Raw genomic sequence first — 22225 nt, forward strand, 5'->3', positions numbered from 1 at the left:
AGGTCCAAGGCCCTCACTAATATATCTAGGCTGAGCAAGTTATGTATCCGGAGAGAATAGGTTCTTAAAATGCTAGGACAAGCAGTAGGGATTAACCCTGGTGATACTGCCAGTGGTTCATCAGGCTGCCCAAGTCATACAACTGTCAACCACATTCAGAGGGACTAGTTCCTTCCCTGTCCAGCTGGAGTTGGTGAGCTCCCATTAGCTCAGGTAACCTGTTTCAGTGGGTGAACCCATCACGGTCTTGACCTCTTTGCTCATATTTTCACTCCTCCCTCTCTTCAACTGGATGTTGGGAGCTCAGCCCAGTGTTCTGTTGTAGGTCTCTGCCTCTGTTTCCATCAGTTTCTGGATGAAGGTTCTATCATGACATTTAAGATAGGCATCAATCTGACTACAGGGCAAGGCCAGTTCAGGCACCCTCTCCTCTACTGCTTAGGGTCTTAGCTGGAGTCATCCTTGTGGATTCCTGGAAATTTCTCAAGTGCCAGATTTCTTGATAGTCCCATAATGTCTCCCTCAATCAAGATATCTGTTTCCTTGCTCTCATCTCTGTCCTTCCTTCATCTCAACTATCCCAGTCCATCAAATTTTTCTTCCCCCTCCCCTTCTCCTCTTCTCTTCTCTTCCACTTCTACCTTTCCTTCACCCGCACCCCCAAGCTCCCAATTTTGTCAGGCAATCTTGTTTGTTTGCCCTTTCCAGGTAGATCTATGTATACTTTTCTTAGGGTTCGCCTTGTTACTTAGCTTCTAGGATTATGAACTATAGGCTTGTTATCCTTTGCTTTACAGCTAGTATCCACTTATGAGTGAGTATATACCATGTTCATCTTTCTGGGTCTGAATTACCTCACTCAGGATATTTTTCTCTAGTTCCATCCATTTGCACGCAAATCTCAAGATGTCATATTTTTTTATTGCTGAGTGTTTTTGAAGATCTTTTAATGTCTTACAAATTCAAGAGTTGCTATCAGCATAAATGCTAAATTGACTTTAGTTATATATCTTTGTGGTATTATTAGTTCTAGTATGATTTTGATATAGGTTGTGATAAAAGCATTAAAATAATTTTATGGTTCATGTTTTCTCACAAAGTGTAATCAGGTATTTGTGAATTGTAGGTGAGGATGGGGAAAGTTACTGATTAAATGAGAATTGTAATAATTAAATACTTTGACTTCTTGAATTTTCTTTTTTGGATAATTATTTGAAAACAGCACAGGAAAATCAATGATATACCAACTTTTTAACATATTGTAATTCATTGTAATTCAGTTTTACATGCTTTCACATAGTGCTTCTTAAGAGTAAGATATAAAAAAAGATTAAGATATAAGTACACAATGGCCTACTAGAATATTTGAGGTTCCTACTTAAATATTCTGTTCACAGTCAGATATTTGTGAATTTTTCTTATCCTTAGAACTTATATTAACTTATTACTTCTCAATGGTTGTCTTTATTTTATTAGTATATTACTTTAGTAAGTTTTATGCAGCTTTTTGGGTTACAAATAATTTTTAAGATCATGTATTAATGTTATGAGGCCAAACTTCAGATTTCAGTGCTGACATCTGCAGAGTTTGCAATCTGTCTTTCCTATTCTTACAACAAACTAACGCTAAGACAAATGAAAACAAATGTGTCTCATTGGATTTACAATGAACCATGATTACAGGCAAAGTGTCATCCTAAATTGTAAAGAGACAGGAAAAATCAGAATGACACAGCCAAGATCTCTTACCTGGAAGAGAAGCTGTGGGAGCTATATGCTGGTTGGAACATTTTCATAGCAATTTTGATGAATTGCCTGGCACTGAATCTATGTGAGTGTGAAAAGGAGACACCTATCAAGCTGTAGTCTTATTGCACATCACATTGGCAAGGACTGTAACTCAGAACCTTTCCTAGATACTCAAGAATGATCTGAGAAATATGGCCATGGTCAGTGCAGCAGCAAATCATTCTGAACTTTGCTCAGACCCTCATTCAGAGCAAATATTTCAGAAGAAGACGCTTCGCTAGAAATTCTTCTGGTGATAGAAATTGAATTCTGTATCCTTCCCATAGAGCTTTGCTTACTTAACCCATAAAAGGGGGATAACTCACAGCAATGGTCATAAGAAATTCGTGGAAACATATTTGGAATGCTGTAGTCAGTTCATCAGCTAGAAAAATGGAACAACATTGGAGACAGTTGTAACCTGGAACCTAAGTCCATTAGAAGTGAGATGTAGTCAACAGCTCACAAACTGGAGCCCTGCCTTTACCTTCACACCACACCCTCACTGTACTCTAGTAATATACCTGTGGCTTATACATGAATGAACTGAAAGATACAGATGCTCTCTGAGAAGGAACTGAAAGTCTCTATGATAGATAGCTGGAACACTCAGAAATTTCTCTCAGGTGCTTCATATAACTACAGCAGGTAAACATTAAACTAAACTAGAGAAATTAACAAAATTCTACAGTACAAGTCTACCTCAGTTCCCATTCCCCAGTACATTTACAGTTTACTATAACAACATGTTATGGATGAAGGTAAAATAAAAGGAGAAACAAAAGAGACCAAGCCAATATTAAAACTATTGATTTAGTTGTTAGAATTGCTGGATGGGAAGTGTAAACTATGTTTGATACGGTCATACATATTTAGTGGATTTGATGGTAGACATAATGGACAAGGAAGAGCCAAGTAATGTAAGGAGAGGGATATAACTAAGTAATAATCAAAAGGAAACAAAGAGTTCATTGTATCCAAGCATGAATTACCAAAGACAAAGAGAAAATTAAAAGTAACAACAGAAAGCATTGTAATTAAAATACAGTATGGAAACAGAATTCAAGGAATGGGTTCAGTGTGAATTTGTCTGGTATGGGAAGTCCTTCTATATATGTGTTGCTTTTACTGGTTAATGAATAGAGCTGTTTTTGACCAATGGCTTAACAGAGTAATGCAGTTTCGGTGTGATTATTTTGGTTCTTATTGGCCAGAAATGAACGAACAGTGTCAGCCAATAGCTGTTGAAAAAAGGCAGGTGAGTTTCTATGTCTAGATTATTATAAATTTACCAAAATGTTATTCAAACAGAAATATAAAACTAAACATTAGTGGAGAATCATAGAATTGCTACAACTTCAACATTTATTAAATATTCATAGTTGGGACATAAGAAAAAGAAGGGAGTAAGGATAATATATAATAAATATTTGACATAATAATACTCAAGAACTTGGGAATATTACAGACCAAATCACAGAAGCCAACTTAGAAAGGTCTGAGTGCAGCAACAAGTACAAATTTATAAAGAATTTAAGGCTAATTCACAGCAAATTTGATCCATCTTGGGCTGTAAATAAGTTCTGGACCAGCCAAAACTACATACTAAGGAAACAAATCTACCTATATATTCAAAATACAGTAAACAAATACTACTCATAATTTCTTGGTGGGGAGTATTGATAAAGGACAAAGTCATCAACACAATTATGGAGACAGTATCTAAAGTGATCTTGAAATTGGACTCTGATGTCATGTCCTTGCTTGAAATCCATGCTTTTTCATTTCTTCCTTGCATCTTCCATTCCATTCCTCCTGAATACCTAGTTTCTCTGTCCTTGACTCTTGCACATATTATCTACTCATCTAGTTGATTTTTTATGATTGCACATATTTATTATCATTCATATTTTATGGTATCGACTGTATTTTGGAGTAATCTTTTAAATAGTAATTTATCTATGTATCTATTTATTCATTTACTTAGAACAATCTCTTTATTTTTCATATCAATCCGTTTCCTCTCCCTCCCCTTCTCCTGCTCTCCTCACCTTCCTTCCACCCCATTACTCAGAGAGTGTGAGGCCTCACATGGGAAGTTAACAAAGTGTATTTGACTTTTAAATACCATTCTACTCCCTACCACACATTTCTTTACAGTAGCTTTGCTGGTCTACACAGACTGTTCTATTATTGTTTAACAAGCAGTTTGTTCTATTGTGGTGTAGGTAATATTTCTTTCTTACTTTTTAATGTCTCTGGCAGAACCCCTATGACTTTTCTGTACTTCAAGAAACTGAGGATTCCTTCATGAAAGAAGAGGTGGATTTTGATATTGACTAATTAATATGTGATTTTTGCATTATAAATAACTAGGGAAGTAGTTTACATAAATATTTATTTATTCAATAACTGTGTAACAAGTTTTTACATTCCCCTAGACCCCTTTTTGCATTTTTGGAGAAAAAACAGGAAGGCTGCAATTTATGCAGTTGACTAGGGTATAGGCTTATGGAAATGAGTAGGCAAACTGAGCAGGAGAGGAGACAACTGAAAGATGTACAGGACAGGTCAAAATAATCTCAAGGACAAAGAGTTTAAGGGCTTTAAACCCTGACCTAGGCATACTGAAGTGTTTATAGCATGGCTGCTGTAGAGAGCAAGGAGAATTTTGCTCTTTGTTGGTGTGTGTGCTCACATGTGCCTACAGAAGCAGACTTCAGTTATTATGAAATAGTAATCCATTGCATGAAGGACCATGAGTTATCAGAATACAAAAGACTGTATGTGTGTTAAAGGAAAGAGTAAGTAATAACATGTACAATTACCCAAATTGACAAAATATTTATGCTTCTGCGCTTGAATCTAAAATCTGAAATTGGTGTCATTTAGATTGTGGACACTTTCACAGAAAAGAGACCTTTAAAAAGCAAAATGACTGAGTCTGGAAATAATCTTTGGATATAATAAATCTGTGAACCACTCATATTAACCAGAAGAATAACTTGTCATTCCTGCAACCGTGTGGCTGCACAAGCTGTAAATAGCACCTTCTAGACCACAATTGTTTCTGTGTTCTCAGAAAGTTTGAATTAGGAGAATATGAAATAATTTGGTTTCACAATGCTGATATATGTCTAAATTATATCTAACATACAGAAACCTGAAAGCTTTATTGGACAGGCGTAAAGGAGTTGCAAATCACAACTGTAACCTTTCTCAATGCTGTAATAATGTATTCTAAACATTATTATGTTTGAGAATAATTTGAGTATTGTTTTGTCCCATGTAATAAAAAAATACAGAAACAAACATTTTTTTAAATCAGACTCTTGTTACTGCAATTTCTAGCTATAACCAGCAGGTGGTATCAAACAGTATTACATTTCTACTATTTGCTTCTGATTACTGATGCTTCTTTTTCTTAGCTTCTATTACACACACTAAACCTCCTTTCTCTCCTCCCACCCTTTCTACTCCTTTCTTTACCTTCTTCCTCTCTGTCTCTGATTTTCTGTCTCCAATTCTCTCTTTCTGTTTCTCTCTCTCTTTCACACCCACATCCACACTGACATTCTCACAGGGATCATTTTTAATTTCTTTAATTAACTTATAGGCTGTTATTCTTTCTTCACAAGCACTGTGTATCTTTTGAAAACAGAAGGGCCAGCTTCACACTCTGTTCACTGGGTCTCAATAGTAACAGTATTCGAAAGCACAATTTTAAATTCTTACTTTAAAAAAGAGAAAAGTTTAAAACAAAAGAAGAAGCAGTGAAGAAAATTTCCCAAAGTTACAGGTTGCAAATCGGACACCTGGCAGCGGTAACTCGCCCTCTTGTTGTGTTGAAAACATTCTCTCTGATTAGATCTTCTTCATTCAACAAATATTTCATCCCAGTATTAGGGTTGCCTTGCTTAGAGACCATTTGCACAAAAGCCAGGAGTGAAATACCAATTCAAGATAGCAAGTTTTTGTTCCTCTTAAAACTGTTATATAAATTGAAACCAGGATATGGAAGAAGTAGGGGTTAGATGTGACCTTGGCCATCAGCATTACCCATCCATTTCACACACGTGCCTGAATTTTAACTGATGAATCACTTTAGGGTGCCTGTCTTTTTGTCTTGCTGAGAAATATGTAGTTCTCCTAGAGAAGATGTGCACTTCACAGGTTGCACCAAGGTGAGAAGGAGGAACACTGAAGCACTGTTTGGGAGCGGTGCATGATGAGCTAGCAAGATGCCATTGTTGGAAGACACTGCAAAGTGTGTGCACTTTTCAGATAAGTGCATCACTTCTAAATGCTCAGCTCTTTCTGTTGATGTCATGAGAGCCATCTGGGCTGAACAGTTAGTCAGAAAAGCTGGCGTCTGAAAATCTTATCCTCCTAATGAAAGGAGAAAATGGAGAGATGGAGGGAGGGCAGCAGAAAGGCTCTTGGCCGATGAAGTTAGCACTGTCGCTGTCAAATTCAAAACCCTTTTGAAAGCAAATAGGTGCACGGGGGAAAGATTTGAATATGGTAAAAAGCTAATGGCTGCACACAAGGCTCCTATTGAATCTGCTGTCAGTGTGCATTCAGTTCAATGAATGGATCTGACACTCGTTTTTAGCTGTGAGTACAAGCTTTGAAAGAAAGCCGAGCTTATGATCCTTGATCATTTGAACTTGAGTGATACTTTACAAAAATAAATGGAAATAAAATTACATCAGTTTTTGCTTTGCTTTCCTCTCGGTCCAACCCCTCAAAATTCCCTTCCTCCAAGCCACCCAGACACACCTTCAACTCCCTCACTATTTGATATCCTCATAAGGTGTGACTTCTGTGTATATAATTTCGGGGTTAGCCATTCTTCACGAGATAACCAATGAGGGCTCATCCTTGTGAGGCCCAATTTTCCCTTTCTCAGCCTTCTTTAGTTGTCTATAGTTCTTTCACCTTATAATGTCAACACAAGGTCATTGTCATTGCCTAGGTCTTGCTTAGGTGGCTGTACCATTGAGGCATTATAGGTACAGCTTCCTTGCCTTTTCTAGGACGAAGCATTCTCACTCTAGAGTTTCTGTTTCTCTGGCTATACCCTCTTCCTGTCTCGTCCTTCAAGCTATCACTTAAGCATTAGGTGGGAGTTCTCTTGCAAATGTATCCACTAAGCCTGGGCTTCCCTTGATTAATTGATCTCTGCAGTATGACCTGCTGTAGTTTTCTGTAATAGTCTCTATTTGTTACCAAAAGAAGCTTCTTTTATGGGATGAAAGATATACTTAACTATGGATATAAGCAGAAGTCCTAGATTTCAGTTATGAATTGTACCAGTCTAGTAAAGCAGGGGTAGAATATTCTCCTCTGAAACCCATTACTGTCCTGTCTCCTGGTAGTTGGCTAAACTTCTAGCAATAGTCATGTCATTCCTTCTGTTCAATAGACCTTTCAGTCTGAATGACACCAGTCAGTTATCATAAAGATATGATTGCCACTGTTACACCCGTAGGGATTACCTACCATGCTGGTCATTGTTGCACTTCCTTGTTGTCTTAGCAGGATAAAACAATGGATGGCTTCCCTCCCTGGCAGCTCATACTACTTTCTGGTACCGTGGAAGCTAGACTGCAGGAAAGAGGCTTTCAGATAAGATCTGGTCAAATCTTCAGAGTGCTATGGTATATATGGTATATAACTTCAGAAGTATATTGTATCTTCCACAATAGAGGCTTACCTTCCAACTATGACAGGCAATTCAAGGAAGCAGCTGTAGTGCTTTGTGAGTTAATTGGACTACTCTGTTCTACAATTTGAAGGAAGATGTCTAATGCTTGGCAGTAGGAGCTTTGTTAATCTAAGGCTTTTCTGTGAAACATTGGCAGCCACATAGATATGTGTGTGTATTGTGTATATATACATATACATGTATAAATGTTTGTATGTATACATGCACAAATATAACACATGTACACAAAATACATATATGTACATGCCTGTATATGTAAACACATAAGTATTGATATATATGTTTCTACTTAAAAATAAAAGATGATTTCTTGAGACTTACTTATATAACATCTGTAGAATTTTTATTTCTCCTTCCTCTTTTTCGGTTTTGACTTTGACTTCCTTCCCTACTCTCCTCCAGTTATTCCTATTTCCCACTTCATATCACCTGTGCGCCATTTCCCCCTCAAGCCCTCTTCCTGAACCTCTTTTTGCTTAACTGCTTTTTGCAGTTAGTACTTTGTTTATGTCAGTGAATATTAACATATCTATTAATTGTAAGAAGGCATACTTAATGACTTCTTAAGATGAAAGATGCTATCAAATGACCCTTTTGAAATTAATTCACTTATTCTAAGCAAAAAATCCCAAAGGGAACAAGCAAAATGTCAAGTAGATTTGCTACAAAAATTATAAAAATTAATAAATGTCTCTGTGTACCCGTTACCACAGAAAAACAATGTTATTCTCTCAGAATCTGTGCTTTCAGAGATTCACATCTTATTCCCTCCAAATTATTTATTCATTTTAATTTTCATTTTCATTATTTATGTACTAATTTATTTTTATGTGTTTGAGTGTTTTGCCTACTGTATGTATGTCCACCACATGAATATCTGGTGCCTGTAAAGACCACAATAGCGTGATGTAAACTTCAAAATCTTTGGACCTGGAGTTATAGATAGTTGTGACCTGCCATGTTTGACCTGGGAACTGAACCATTGTTCTCTGTATGAAAGACACATATTGTTAACTCCTAAATCATCTCTCCACTTCCTTCCTATTCTTTAGAAGCATAAAGGAAATGGAAAAATGTGTCTATGTGATATACTTGGGAGATATACATCTAAATTCATATATCTTTGTGTGTGTTTTAATACATTTAATAACTAAAATTAATTAGTTTCTTCAATGAAGATAAGACACAGGGCTGCTAGAAGAACCCTGAACTAATTACCCCATATTTCTTCCAGAACAATGTACACTGCTAAATCTTCCCTTAGCTCCCTCTCATAGTTTAAAGGTAAGCCCCCATTGCTGAGAAAACTTCAAACACAGAACTCAGAAGATTTGAACAGTATCGAACCTGAGAGCCTACTTCCTGAAGTCTAGCTTTTCTAATACCAGAATACTATTGAAGCTCCCAATGGTGGGGGGGACCATCAACAGTTTTTTTTATTAATTATTAAAAGATCCATTTTCCACTCCCTCCCGTTCTCCTGCTTCTCTACCTTTCATGCCTCCTCCCCACCCCATCTCCCAACCCACTCCTCTGAAAGTATAAGGCTTTCCATGGGGAATCAACAAAGTCTAGCGCATTGTTTTGAGGAAGTACCTAGGCCTTCTCACCTATATCTAGGCTTTTTCAGTGGTTATCCCCATCATGGTCTTGAACTCCGCTCATAGTCTCACTCCTCTCTCTCTTCGACTGGACTTGGGGAGCTCAGCCCAATGCTCTGCTGTGGGTCTCTGCATCTTCTTTCATCAGTTGCTGGCTGTGAATCTAACTACAGGGAAAGACCAGTTCAGGAATCCTCTCTGCCATTGCTTAGGGTCTTAGCTGGAGCCATCCTTGTGAATTTCTGGGAACTTCTCTAGTGCCAGATTTCTTGTTAGCCCCATAACAACTGCCTTAATCAAGATAAATCTTTCCTTGTTCTCCATCTCTGTCTTTCCCCCATCTCAACTATCCTGTTCCCTCAAGTTCTGCTCCCCACTATACTTCTCCTCCTTTCTCCCCTTCCACCATCTATTTTCCTCCCACACCATGCTCCCAATTTTCTCAGGAGATCTTGTCTATTTCCCCTTCCCTGGGGGTCTATGTATGTTCCTCTTATGGTTCTCCTTGTTACATAGCTTCTTTAGTGTCATGGACTATAGGCTCCTTATCATTTTTTTTTACTGCTGATATTTGCCTATGAGTGGGTATATTGCCATGCTCATATTTCTGGGTCTGGGTTACCTCACTCAGAATGATTTCTTCTAGTTCTATCCATTTGCGTGCAAATTGCAAGATGTCATATATTTTCTGCTGAATAGTTAGTACTCCATTATGTAAATGTACCACATTTTCTTTATCTGTTCTTCAGTTGTGGGACATCTAGGTTGTTTGCTGGTTCTGGCTATTACAAATAATGTTTCTATAAATGCACTTGAACAAATGTCCTTGTAATATGGTTGAGCATCCTTTGGGTATATGCCCATGAGTGCTATTGCTGAGTCTTGCAGTAGGTTGATTTCCAATTTTCTGAGAAATGGCCATACTGATTCCAGAGTAGTTGAACAAGTTTCCATTCCCACCAGCAGTGGAGGAGTGTTCCCCTTACTGTGCAACCTCTCCAGCACAAGTTGTCATTGGTGTTTCTGATCTTAGCTATTCTGACAGGTATAAGATGGTAGCTCAGAGTCATTTTGATTTGCATTTCCTTCATGGCTAAGAATGTTGAAAATTTCCTTAAGTGTCTTTCAGCTATTTGAAATTCTTCTGTTGAGAATTCCCTGTTTAGATCTGTACCCCATTTTTAATTGGAATATTTTATATTTTGATGTCGGAATTCTTGAGTTCTTTTTATATTTTAGAGATTAGTGCCTGTTGTATGATTGGAGACAATCTTTTACCATTAAATAAACTGCCTTTTTGTCTTATTGACTGTGTCCTTTGCTTTATAGAAACTTCTCAATTTCAGGAGATTCCATTTAATTATTGTTGCTCTCATTGTCTGTGCTACTGGGGTTATATTAAGGAAGTGGTCTCCTGTGTCCATGTATTAAAGACTACTTCCCTCTTTCTCTTCTATCAGGTTCAGTGTGGTTGGATCTACATTGAGGTCATTAATATATTTGGACTTGAGTTTTGTGCATGGGGCTAGGTATTGATCTATATTCATTTTTCTACATGCTGACATCCAGTTATAGCAGCACCATTTGTTGAAGATGCTTTCTTTCTTCCATTGTATAATTTTAGCTCCTTTGTCGGAAATCAGGTGTTCATAGGTTGTGGATTAATATCCGGGTCTTTGATTCGATTCCATTGGTCAACATCTCTATTTTTATGTCAATACCAAGCTGTTTTCATTAGTGTAGCTCTGTAGTAGAGTTTGAAGTCAAAGATGGTAATGCCTCCATAAGTATTTTTATTGTATAGGATTGTTTTGGCTATCCTGTGTTTTTTGTTTTTCCATATAAAGTTTAGTATTGTCTCTCAAGGTCTGTGAAGAATTTTGTTGGGATTTTGATGGGGATTGCATTGAATCTATAGATTGCTTTTGGTAGAATTGCCATTTTTACTATGTTGATCCTACCCACCCAAGAGCATGGGAGATCCTTCTATTTTCTGAAATCCTCTTCAATTTCTTTCCTCAAAGACTTAAAGTTCTTGTCAAATAGATCTTTCACTTCCTTGGTTAGAGTTACCCCAAGATACTTCATGCTATTTGTGGCTATAGTGAAGGGTGATGTTTCTCTGATTTCCCTGTCTGTTTCTTTGTTCTTTGTGTATAGGAGGAATACTGATTTTTTTTTTTTTGGAGTTGATCGTATATTCTGCCACATTACTACAGGTGTTTATCATCTGTAGGAGTTCTTTGGTAGAGTTTTTGGGGTCACTGAAGTACACTATCACATCATCTGCAAACATCTATAAGTCGTGAGGAAACAGAAGCTGTCATCAGAAAACTCCCTACCAAAAAATAAAAAGCCCAGGACCAGATGGCTTCAATGCAGAATTCAACCAGAACTTCCAAGAAGAGCTAACACCTATGCTCCTTAATGTGTTTCACAAAATAGAAACAGAAGAGTCATTGCCAAACTCCTTTTATGAAACTACAGTTAACCTGATACCAAACCACACAAAGACTCAACCAAGAAAGAGAATTACAGACCAATCTCACTTATGAACATCAACACAAAAATTCTCAATAAAATCCTGGCAAACCAAATCCAAGAGCACATCCAAAAAATTATCCATTATGATCAAGTAGGCTTCATCCCAGAGATGCAGGGCTGGTTCAACATACAAAAATCTATCAATGTAATCCATCTTATAAATAAACTGAAAGAAAAAAACCATATGATCATTTCATTAGATGCTGAAAAAGCATTTGACAAAATTCAACACCCCTTTATGATAAAGGCCTTGGAGAGATTAGGGATACAAGGTTCATACCTAAATATAATAAAAGCAATATACAGCAAGCCTACAGCTAACATCAAGTAAAATGAAGAGAAACTCAAAGCCATTCCACTAAAATCAGGAACAAGACAAGGCTGTCCACTCTCTCCATACCTCTTCAATAAAGTGCTTGAAGTTCTACCAATAGCAATAAGACAACATAAGGAGATCAAGGGGATTCGAATTGGAAAGGAAGAAGTCAAACTTTCGTTATTTGCAGATGATATGATAGTGTACATAAGTGACTTCAAAAATTCTACCAAAGAACCCTTACAGCTGGGAAAGTTTTATTTTATGATTTTGTTGAATATATTTTCTGTGTCTTTGAGCTGAGCCTTAGTCTCCTTTTTCTATTTCTATTATTCTTATGTTTGGTCTTTCTATTGTATCCCAGATTTCCTGGATATATTGTTTTAAAAATTTGTTTTATCCAACTTAGGCAACAAAAAAACTATTACAATGGCCAGCACAATAAGTTATCTCCAATAATGAAATAGTTATAATCATATACTGATGGACCTAACTGCTGTCATTTAAATGTAAGATCAGCTCAACAGGATGGAAATAATGAGTGGTACTTGGAGCTTAGTCAACTATCCAAGACTAGCGATGTCACAGATCTTAGGGAGTACTCCTACTAGACCAGCATAATTGTTATTATCATTCCAGAACATAAGTTTATACCCACATATAAGTGTTTCTTTCACTCCATATGAAAGAAGACACGTTTTGCAGAAAATGGAAACCATTATAAAAAAAAAAACCACCTTAGATTGCACAGCAGAGATCTGCTTAGAGTGGGAAACCCAGTTCAACACAACTCCCATACCCAAGATTGAGGGAAAATCTTCAAAGAGGAGGCAGACATATTGCAAGAACCAGAGTACCAGAAAATGGACTGAGAGATTGTGTCTCCTAGAAATGACAAGGAAGATATACCCATGATTTTTCAACAATGTAGCTGCATAAGCAGTACTTGGACAATGACTACATTAATAGTCATGCTTAAGTGGAAGGAATATTAAACAGTCCCAACAACAGACAAGGAATCACAGGCAATTAAAGAATCTTGAGAAAGGGAAAGTTAGTCTCTGCCATGGAAATACCATAATTGCTTATCCAATTCAGAGTGCTCAGCCCTGAAATTGTACACAAACAAGGCACACTACTAGATTCAGAAGCTTGTGTGTGTGTGTGTGTGTGTGTGTGTGTATGTGTGTGTGTTAGAAAGATAGAGATAGATAGATAGATAGATAGATAGATATGGATAGATAGATATATAGAGAATAACAATTCAAGGCAGCATCCATTTAAGATGGAGTGAAGAGCTGGACATAAGAGGATATAGAGGAAGGGACTTGGAAAGGGAGTAAGAAAGGTCAGTGAAGGAGGGAAATGAAGAAGCTACGTTTTATTTAAAATTTTTAGTAAAAAAATAAAACAAAACTATAGCAGTTAGATAAAAAATTTGAAAATTCAAATTAACAATCTCCAGCTTATATTTCATTATAAAAATGATGAGATCATTTGTTTTTAACCAATAAAGATTTAAAAAATTAAACATATAATAATGAAAAAAGTAGCACAGTATAAAACTATCAGGTGCATTTCTACTTTCAATGAGGATATTGCATTCTTCTCTAACATAACTGCTATAGTGTCCTATCTGACTTATTTTGCTGAGTTGAGACATATCTGTGTCAGTATACAAACACAGCTAAATATGCTTTCATTACATTTAATTAGCAACATTTTCTTAATCCAAATATCTCTTGGACATAATTAGAATCAGCTTATAGCTATATTTTCTTATTGTATTGGTGTTCATACTGTGAGTAGTTAATAATTTTTCAATGTCTCTGGCAATTAAATGTCAATTTCTAAGTCTTTTCTTTCAGAGAAGTGTTTACAAGATTGTCTTCCTTAACTATTTAGTTTGTATCCTCTGTCATATTAGTAGCACAGATTTCTGAGACTATTGTTATGTTATGAGGAATAAGAAGAATTAAAGATAACATTTGCATGCAATGAACTAGACTTTGTGCTAAGTATGTACTTAACCTTCACAGTATTATATCAAAATAAATACAAATTATTTTTGTTTTCTACCTGAGAAGAATAATTAAAATTTTTACATTTATCAGAGTCATATTAGTGACAAACAGTTGGTTCAAGATTAGAAAGTCTGCAATGTGTGGCCATCTAAGGCACTAGTTCCCTGTTAACCAGTGGCCCACGTGTGTGGCTTTGTTTTTACAAGACATAGAATTGCAGAGTCACAGGATAATACCACTGAAAATATTGGGAGAGGTGGCATCTTCAAACAATGGAATGTAGTTCTGCAATTATAACTTTTTTATAAAAACATTTTTAAAAACTATCTAAATTCATAAAAATTAACTTTTGTAGAACTTTAGATATTCCCTAGTTGTAGCAATCCAGGGTATAATTATATAAGGAAGAAATAGTTGAATCTTGCTGAGAATAATAAGTTTTAAAGTGATATGATATAGTGTGTAGTCTCATTGCTCACATCCCAGAAAGATGTAAACCATAAAAATAATATTGTGCCTTCCTGAAACTAGAGAAAGAAAAACAGATCTTTCAAAGATAATGAGTAGGAGGGAGGGTTGGCTGTGCGAATAAAATCCTTGCTGTGAGATAAGCTGTGTTCAGATCTCCATGTAAAAACAGGGTGTCTGAAAGCCCCGGACTCAGAGGTAGAGAAAGAACAATTTAGAATAATTCTCTGGCTAGGCAGTTTCTGAGTAATTGTGGCTCAGATTCAGTGCAACATCTAGTCTCGAAAAAAGTAGGGAGGGCATAGGCAGAGGAAGAAGACACCTAATGTATCTTTCACCTTGCAGACAAAGGTACTTGCACATGTAGTAAACACATTCATATAACTCATACATGCACACACACACACACACACACACACACACACACACACACACACCTATTTACATACAAAAATGAGTAAGCATTGTATAGACCTTAAACTGAATCCATGGAAGACTCCTCAAAAAGTATGTATTTGTTTTTCCAACTTCAAGCCTTCATGATGTCAAAGGTAGAATCTGGTGAGTGGAGATAGCCACAAAAATCTTTTAAAGGCAGAGACTTTAGGGTTTAGACTTCCTTAAATGATATGGGAAGTCCTTCTGTATATGCGTTGCTTTTATCGGTTACTGAATAAAGGTGTTCTGGGCAATGTCTTAGCAGAGTAAAGCCAGGCAGAAAATCCAAACAGAAAGAAAGAGAGAGAGAGAGAGAGAGAGAGAGAGAGAGAGAGAGAGAGAAAGAGAAAGAGAAAAGGCAGAGTCAGAGACGACATGTAGCTGCCAAAGGAGAAAGACTCTGGAAACTTACCAGTAGGTCACAGCTACATGTTGATGTATAGATTAATAGGAATGGGTTCATTTAAGGTGAAAGAGCTAGCTAGGAATACACCTAATTTATTGGCCAAACAGTATTGTAGTTAATAGAGTTTTTGTGTTATAATTCAGGTCAGGGTTGCCAGGAAACCAGCACACAGTCCTCATTTACACTTCAGGCAAATATATATATATATATATATATATATATATATATATATATATATATATATATAAAACTATAAAGTATAGTTTATACTTTATATAAACTATATATATATATATCAAACTATAAAGTAACAATAATTGTGAAAAACACTGACATATTTTTTTTGGAGTCTATTAAGGGCACATGAGGCCAATGTTATATGTGTGCTTAGGAGAGACCTAAGGAAAACTCTATGTTCTCACTTCTACTTGACCTTAAGCGTTCACACAAGCTAGACAGTGTATGCCAGCATAGACCCACAAGTTTCCTCTTTGAATGTTGATAAAAGAGTGCTCGTGTGTAATAAACTCTACCTAGGGCTGCCTGGGAAGGATTAGATTGTTTCTGTTTTTAGTCATTTAAGGAAGACTTTGTGCATTCATAATATAGATGTCTACCAAGCTAACGAACAGACTTCAGTGGTCCCAAACTAAGATGAGAATACAGATGCACACATGATATCAAGACAATATATAAAAACAAGAAGCAAAACTGATGTTTCATATGAAAGAGGCACCCAATATAGTTATTATTTCACAATTGTATATATCTGTGCTCAGAAGACACTGGGATCTTGTATCCAGTGTGTTGAAAAACTGTCACCTGTTAATTCTAACCAATCCAAACTAAATTTAGAAAGCTAAGCAAAAATTAAATATTCTTTTCAGAGTAATTAAAAAATAAAATTATGGAAATAAATATATGCCAGATTTTATTCTCAGCATCAACATAATTTCAGATAGACAAAAACAGAGTAAATATTGTCATTAGTAGAAATTGAAGAGAGTATCATCAACATGAATGAAAAGATGCTGGATTATAGCACAAATCCACAGAGGACATAAGGATCAATAGTCAAGATTATTCTATGAGCAAATATAGCAGATAGTTTAAATTTACTTCTTTGGCATCTTGTTTTACTCAGAGTTTGAAGTTAAATAGAAAGTGTGAGAGTTAAATATCCATATGAAACAAGTATAAAGGTATAATGATAAAATTTGTGATGGAGTTATAGTAAGGTAAAATGTGTATACAGTTAACAATAAGTTGGCATTATCTAGATTATATTATTATAAACTTTAGTGCCCAAGAAAACCACTAAGAAAATAGTTCAAAATGCAATGTTTACAAGCATCATGTCTTTCTCTGTTTCTTTTTACAATATAGATGTCCATATACTCTAACATTCATTTTTTTTCAGGCTGAAAGTTTAAGAAGAGGTGGATCGATTTGCTTAGCGCCTAATGAGAGCCTAATAGCAGATGACATCAGAATGGTTAGGAGTGCTTCCTGAAAATAATCGATAGTGAGATAGAATCCCAGGGCTATTCAAGGACAAGTCTTGAACATTCTCTCCCTCCCTCTCTCTCTCTCTCCCTGCCTGCTTCTTGTTCTCCCTCTCTTCCCTCCTCCTTCTCTTACTTTCTCCCTTTGCTTTCTCCCTGTCTTATTCCTAATTGGTGGCCTCAATTAGAATCGCACGCTACCTCAATATACATTACCTTAATATATTTTGTGAATGAAACACTAGAGGGTATAAAGCTAAAAAATATTGAAAAGTATAAAATATCATCTGTTTTTAAAAAGATATAAAATTCATTAAGTTTTAGTTAGACTGATCACAACTAAAAGGAAAATGTCTCAGATCTAAAAGAGGCTTGAAATGCTCCTTCTGTTTCTATTGTGTGGAAAAATTTGAGGAGTATTGGTATTAGTTCTTCTTTGAAAATCTTGTAGAATTCTGAGCTGAAACCATCTTGTCCTGCCTTTTTTTTTTTTTTGGTTGTTAGACTTTGATGACTGTTTCTATTTCTTCAGCCATTATAGGTCTGTTTAATTTGCTTATCTGGTTTTGATTTAATTCTGGTAAGTGATACTCATCCAGAAAGTTCTCCTGTACCTAGATGACAAAAAGGGCTGGGAAAGAAATCAGAGAAATAACACCCTTCACAATAGCCACAAACAGCATAAAATATCTTGGAGTATCTCTCACCAAACAAGTGGAAGACTTGTATGACATGAACTTTCTTTGAAGAAAGAACCGGAAGAAGTCACCAGAAAGTGAAAAGATCTCCCATGCTCTTGGGTAGGCAGAATCAACAGTAAAAATGGCAATCTTACTGAAAGCAGTCTACAGATTCAAAGCAATTCCAGCAAAATTCTTCACAGACCTTGAAAGAATGATACTCAACTTCACATGGAAAAGCAAAAAACCCAGATAGCCAAAATAATCCTGTACAATAAAAGAACTTCTGGAAGCATCACAATCCCTGACTTCAAACTAAAGGGCTACAGTTCTTTCAAGTGACTTTAACTTGTATCAAATTGATATAAACCCATCTAGCACAGCTTCCTACTTCACTTTTTGGTGCTATTAATCAGAATGATGGCCTCACTCAAACTGTGTGACCTCAATATTCCACAACAACATCCTCGAGCCATCTGCTTTCTGTTCCTTTTGTGTATCTCTCTGTTTGCAATTCAGCTTTTGATGGACCTTAAGTTGATTGTAGTCTTTTGATTGCTGGTGCTGCAACTTCCTGCCTGGCACCACCTTTTTTTTTTCTAGCTCATAAATGTGAGTTGTTTGTCCTCTGTGTAAAGCTATAGCACAAAGGAATTATTTATTTTTGGTGGGGGGGGGAGTCAAATTGTATGAAGTATCCATTCATTTAAAAGTTTAAAATATCTCACAAATGCATACTGTATTTACATCATTTATCTCTCCCTTTGACCTTTTAGAATCCTCCTGTGTCCCACACTTGCTCTGAAATTTGTGGATTCTTATTTAAACATTGTTGCATATATAGAGAGAAAGACAGACAGACAACTAAGAAAGACAGCTTATTGAGTCCATTTAGTGCTGTTCATATGTGTATGTGATGAGAACTGACCATTTCCTTTGGGTTGTCTCTCAGATTTTTCCCTGGAGAAAAATGATTTTCCCTCTTTCTGCAGCAATCAATTTCGTGTATTTTTTTTTATCTTGGAATAGTATTTGTGGTTCTTGTCGAAAGGAGATTTCTATTTTACAAGTTCTGCTCTTAGCAATTTGTTTTATTTCTGACAAAATGGAAGTGATGTTACAAAAGAGCTCATACCTCTCCCAAACCAGAGATGATTCCATACATACACAGCAATATTTACTTTAAAAAAAAGGGTTAACCACTTGCCTATCATAATCCCTCTGTAATTAGTGTAGGGCTTTGCTCAAGTGCTTTTGCATGATTCATCTAAATAATACAAATAAATATCATCATGAGCATTGTTGATGAGTTTTTAAGTCAATGCTGATGAGTAACAGATCTCTCTAAAGTGCCTATGCTTTGTCATAATTCGCAGTGCCATGATACTGTCGGTATTGTTTTTTAAATATCAACTGTACTGAAAGAAAATGGAATCAGTATAGAAGCAAGTGAAAAATGAAGGTTCTGTTTGGTGTCTCTACCTCCAGAAGTATTCTCATACTATCCTGCTACACACAGCCGTATCGCACTGTTCTCTAACACTTTGTAGTGGATAGAAACGACAATGAAAGTAGCTCCCAGGGAAAGGAAAGAATGACTTCGGGATACTCTTTCTTCCCACCACTGATTGTGCATCTGGTTCTTGTCTTCTTTTACAGGAGTGACAACTGTTCTAACAATGACAACACTAAGCATCAGCGCTCGAAATTCTCTTCCCAAAGTGGCTTATGCCACTGCCATGGACTGGTTTATCGCTGTTTGTTATGCTTTTGTGTTTTCTGCCCTAATTGAATTTGCAACTGTTAATTACTTCACCAAAAGAGGATGGGCTTGGGATGGGAAGAGTGTAGTAAATGACAAGGTAAGTGCACGCTTGCTTCCCATTCAAGCTTGTCACAGAATTCTTTTAAAAATTTGATATTAAGACATTCAGTATTAGTTTTCAAAAGTTTGTTCTTCCTTGGAATTCTGTAAGGGTGCTTGTAGTGACGCTGCTTCAAGGCACTCCTCAGTGTCTGTGGAGTTGTTGCATATTCACAGGTGCTTTCTCTCGATTTCTGCACTTAGTAAGGGCGCTTTTTAATTCTAGTCTTCCATAGTGAAACATTTCAAGCTATTTATAGCTGTCTATTCGCTCCAGCTCGTACAACTGACCAGTCAGTGTACTGGAGTCTAGGTCTGTCTGTCCATAAAGTTCATGCCTTTATCCACCACAATACATTAGGATAGAACCCGGAAAGGAAACCTAGCACTTGTTTCACCTATTGAAGAATTTGGTTCTGACAATGGGTCAATGATTCTATGCGTTCATGCTGTTATCACCACTTTGTAAAAGTGAAGGTAGCCTTTTATTTTTATCATATCATATGTAGTAAATATGTGGATACAGAAATACCTCAGGATTGTCAAATTTCTCATGGGGTCTAATTATGTAAGCTTACTATTAATATTAATTTTTAAGATTATTGATACATAAATTTTCATGTTTCAAGTATTGAGACTAATGGGATATTTGTGTACAGATGTGTCAGTGATTTCCTTTCTAATTGTATAGGTTGGTTTCTGCTTTAGGATAAGACTTTGTACATATTCTCATGTGGTATTAATATTTTTATTAGTGGTAGAAACTTCTATTTGGAGAGTTTCTTTGAACACTATATTATATGATTTTTTATAAATTTGAGAACCTCTGTTGTGATTTGATTATTATTTTAGGTATTTGAATTTATATACATATTTGCATATTTAATTTCTATACCGTGTTACAATTTATTGAAACAAATTTTGAATGTTACAGTTTTTAAACTTGTTCTTTTTTTCTCAATTATATTGTATAGAAATTCTAGTTACAGTTCGTAGTTTATTTGTAAATTGTGTTTGCGTAGTAGCAGAAGTAGTGATAATATATTGAAAAGGACTTCATTAATTTTCTATGCTTAACTTCTGGTTTTTCTAGCATTTCCATTACATTTTATTGTTGATTTGTATTGTTTTCATTTCTCATACAGTGAATTGCTTTTCATTTTATCTTTGTGATTAATTCTCTTTAGCTATATTGGTTATACATACACTTTCTCCATAGATGATGAAGTAGGATGGTTCACCATAGGCTCTTTCAAAGTTGTTGTTGGGTAATTTTTATAATAAATATGGTAATACACAATAAGGGAACCTATTGATCTTAACTGAAAGGTATTACAAACTTTATGATGGTGGGCTTCCATGTGTACGCTATTCAGTTACATTATTAAAATGAAATTGGAGCTATAGTCTCTTAAGTTACTTTGAAAATAAGTAGGGGTTTAGAGTGGAAGGAAAACCAAGTAGAATGCCAAGCCGTGACGTGACTAGCTGACCGATTTTTAGTTGGGAAATAATAGTTTTCTTGATACATGGAATCTTTGTTCTTTTACAGTCAGTTTTCTACAGGTTGTCCTTTGCTTTGGTCATGTATAATTTAACTAAATACAGTCATATTGTCAGTCTATATGAAGAACATCCAGAGCCCATTCATTGTTTTATCAAACACAGAATATTCACTTGACACATAAAAATACCTAGAGATATATATCCATTCTGTGTGTTGTAAAACAAAAAAATGTGTACTTATATCTTATCTGCCTAGAATCTAGATTTTACAAAAAATATTGTGAACAAATATTATTTAAGGTTTCTTTTTTTCAAAAAAAAACATTTAAAAAGCCATACATTTATGCTTCAGCTTCTTTCAAGTCCCAGAAATGTGATGGACCGACCTTCATACTGTGCTAGCCTCAGTTGTGACATGAGTGAAGAAAATCTCATTGTAAAAGTGTACAAGTTCTGTACAAACTCTGGATCAAAGAGTCAAATTCTAAAGGACATACAAGTGTCTATTCATAGAGCCCCCAAGTACTTATAAATACCTTTTGCCATTTTACTGCCTCATACTATTCTCTTATGAGAATGTTTTGTTAACTTTCCATAAAAGCAAATAGGTACCTTCCCCTCCTTATATCATCACTCTGTCCACCCCTCTCCCCAGATTCAACTGTCTATTCACCACGCAGGCTCTATGAGATGAATTCTCCCCTGTCGCTTTCTTTTCCATCAGCTCTTAGTCCCTTGTACCCTGGAACTCTTTTATTTGCTGTTCCATAATTGGCTCTCCCTAATCTAATAGCATGTGAGTTTTTTCACCTCCCCTTGGGATCATCACTGAGCCTTCTGCTGCTATGCTGAGGACACTGTCTTGGGTCCAACTCAGTAACATTTTCTCTTTTCATTAAGAAATGCTTCAGTAACGTCAGCATCCTTTGCTCACACCCTGGCAGCTGCCACAATTTATTGCACACTGTGAAGTCCTTTGCCACAGTAAATATATTGAGCTTCACTTGAATGCTCATGTTCCCCAGAGAAAGCCAAGTCAGCCATCTTTGATGCTTTTTTGTGTGTCGTATTGTTTACAATGTGATTCTCAGATTCAAGGTTGTATTGGTAACTCTATACTAAACACATTATCAGTCCATTTGCTGTCATAAATCATATAATCCTTGCTTAATATTGATGTAAATTTCAGTTTTTGATGTTATTTCTGAGTACTTCTTTCCAACATTTTTGGGTCCCATGAAAAGTATAAGTATATATGCTTTCTTGATTTTTTGGAAAAAATTTATCATTTTTTTGTGATTGAATATTTGGACTTTAAGTCACTAATCATCATAATGATGGAATAACTATTTTA

At 35.9% G+C, this 22225-nt stretch overlaps 1 protein-coding gene across 8 annotated transcripts in view; it reads left to right on the forward strand.

Moving 5' to 3' along the window:
• Gabra2 (gamma-aminobutyric acid type A receptor subunit alpha2) overlaps positions 1 to 22225 on the forward strand; it is a 139380-nt gene that overhangs the window by 105040 nt on the left and 12115 nt on the right. For all 8 annotated transcript variants that reach the window (XM_085691800.2, XM_085691797.2, XM_048415164.3 and 5 more), the window contains one exon: positions 19161 to 19363. In XM_085691800.2, coding sequence (XP_085547926.1) covers positions 19161 to 19363 — 203 coding nt within the window. The remainder of the gene's footprint in view (positions 1 to 19160; positions 19364 to 22225) is intronic.

Source organism: Myodes glareolus, chromosome 8, assembly GCF_982192425.1.
Source record: "Myodes glareolus chromosome 8, mMyoGla1.1, whole genome shotgun sequence".
In the NCBI taxonomy this organism is placed as follows: Eukaryota; Metazoa; Chordata; class Mammalia; order Rodentia; family Cricetidae; genus Myodes; species Myodes glareolus.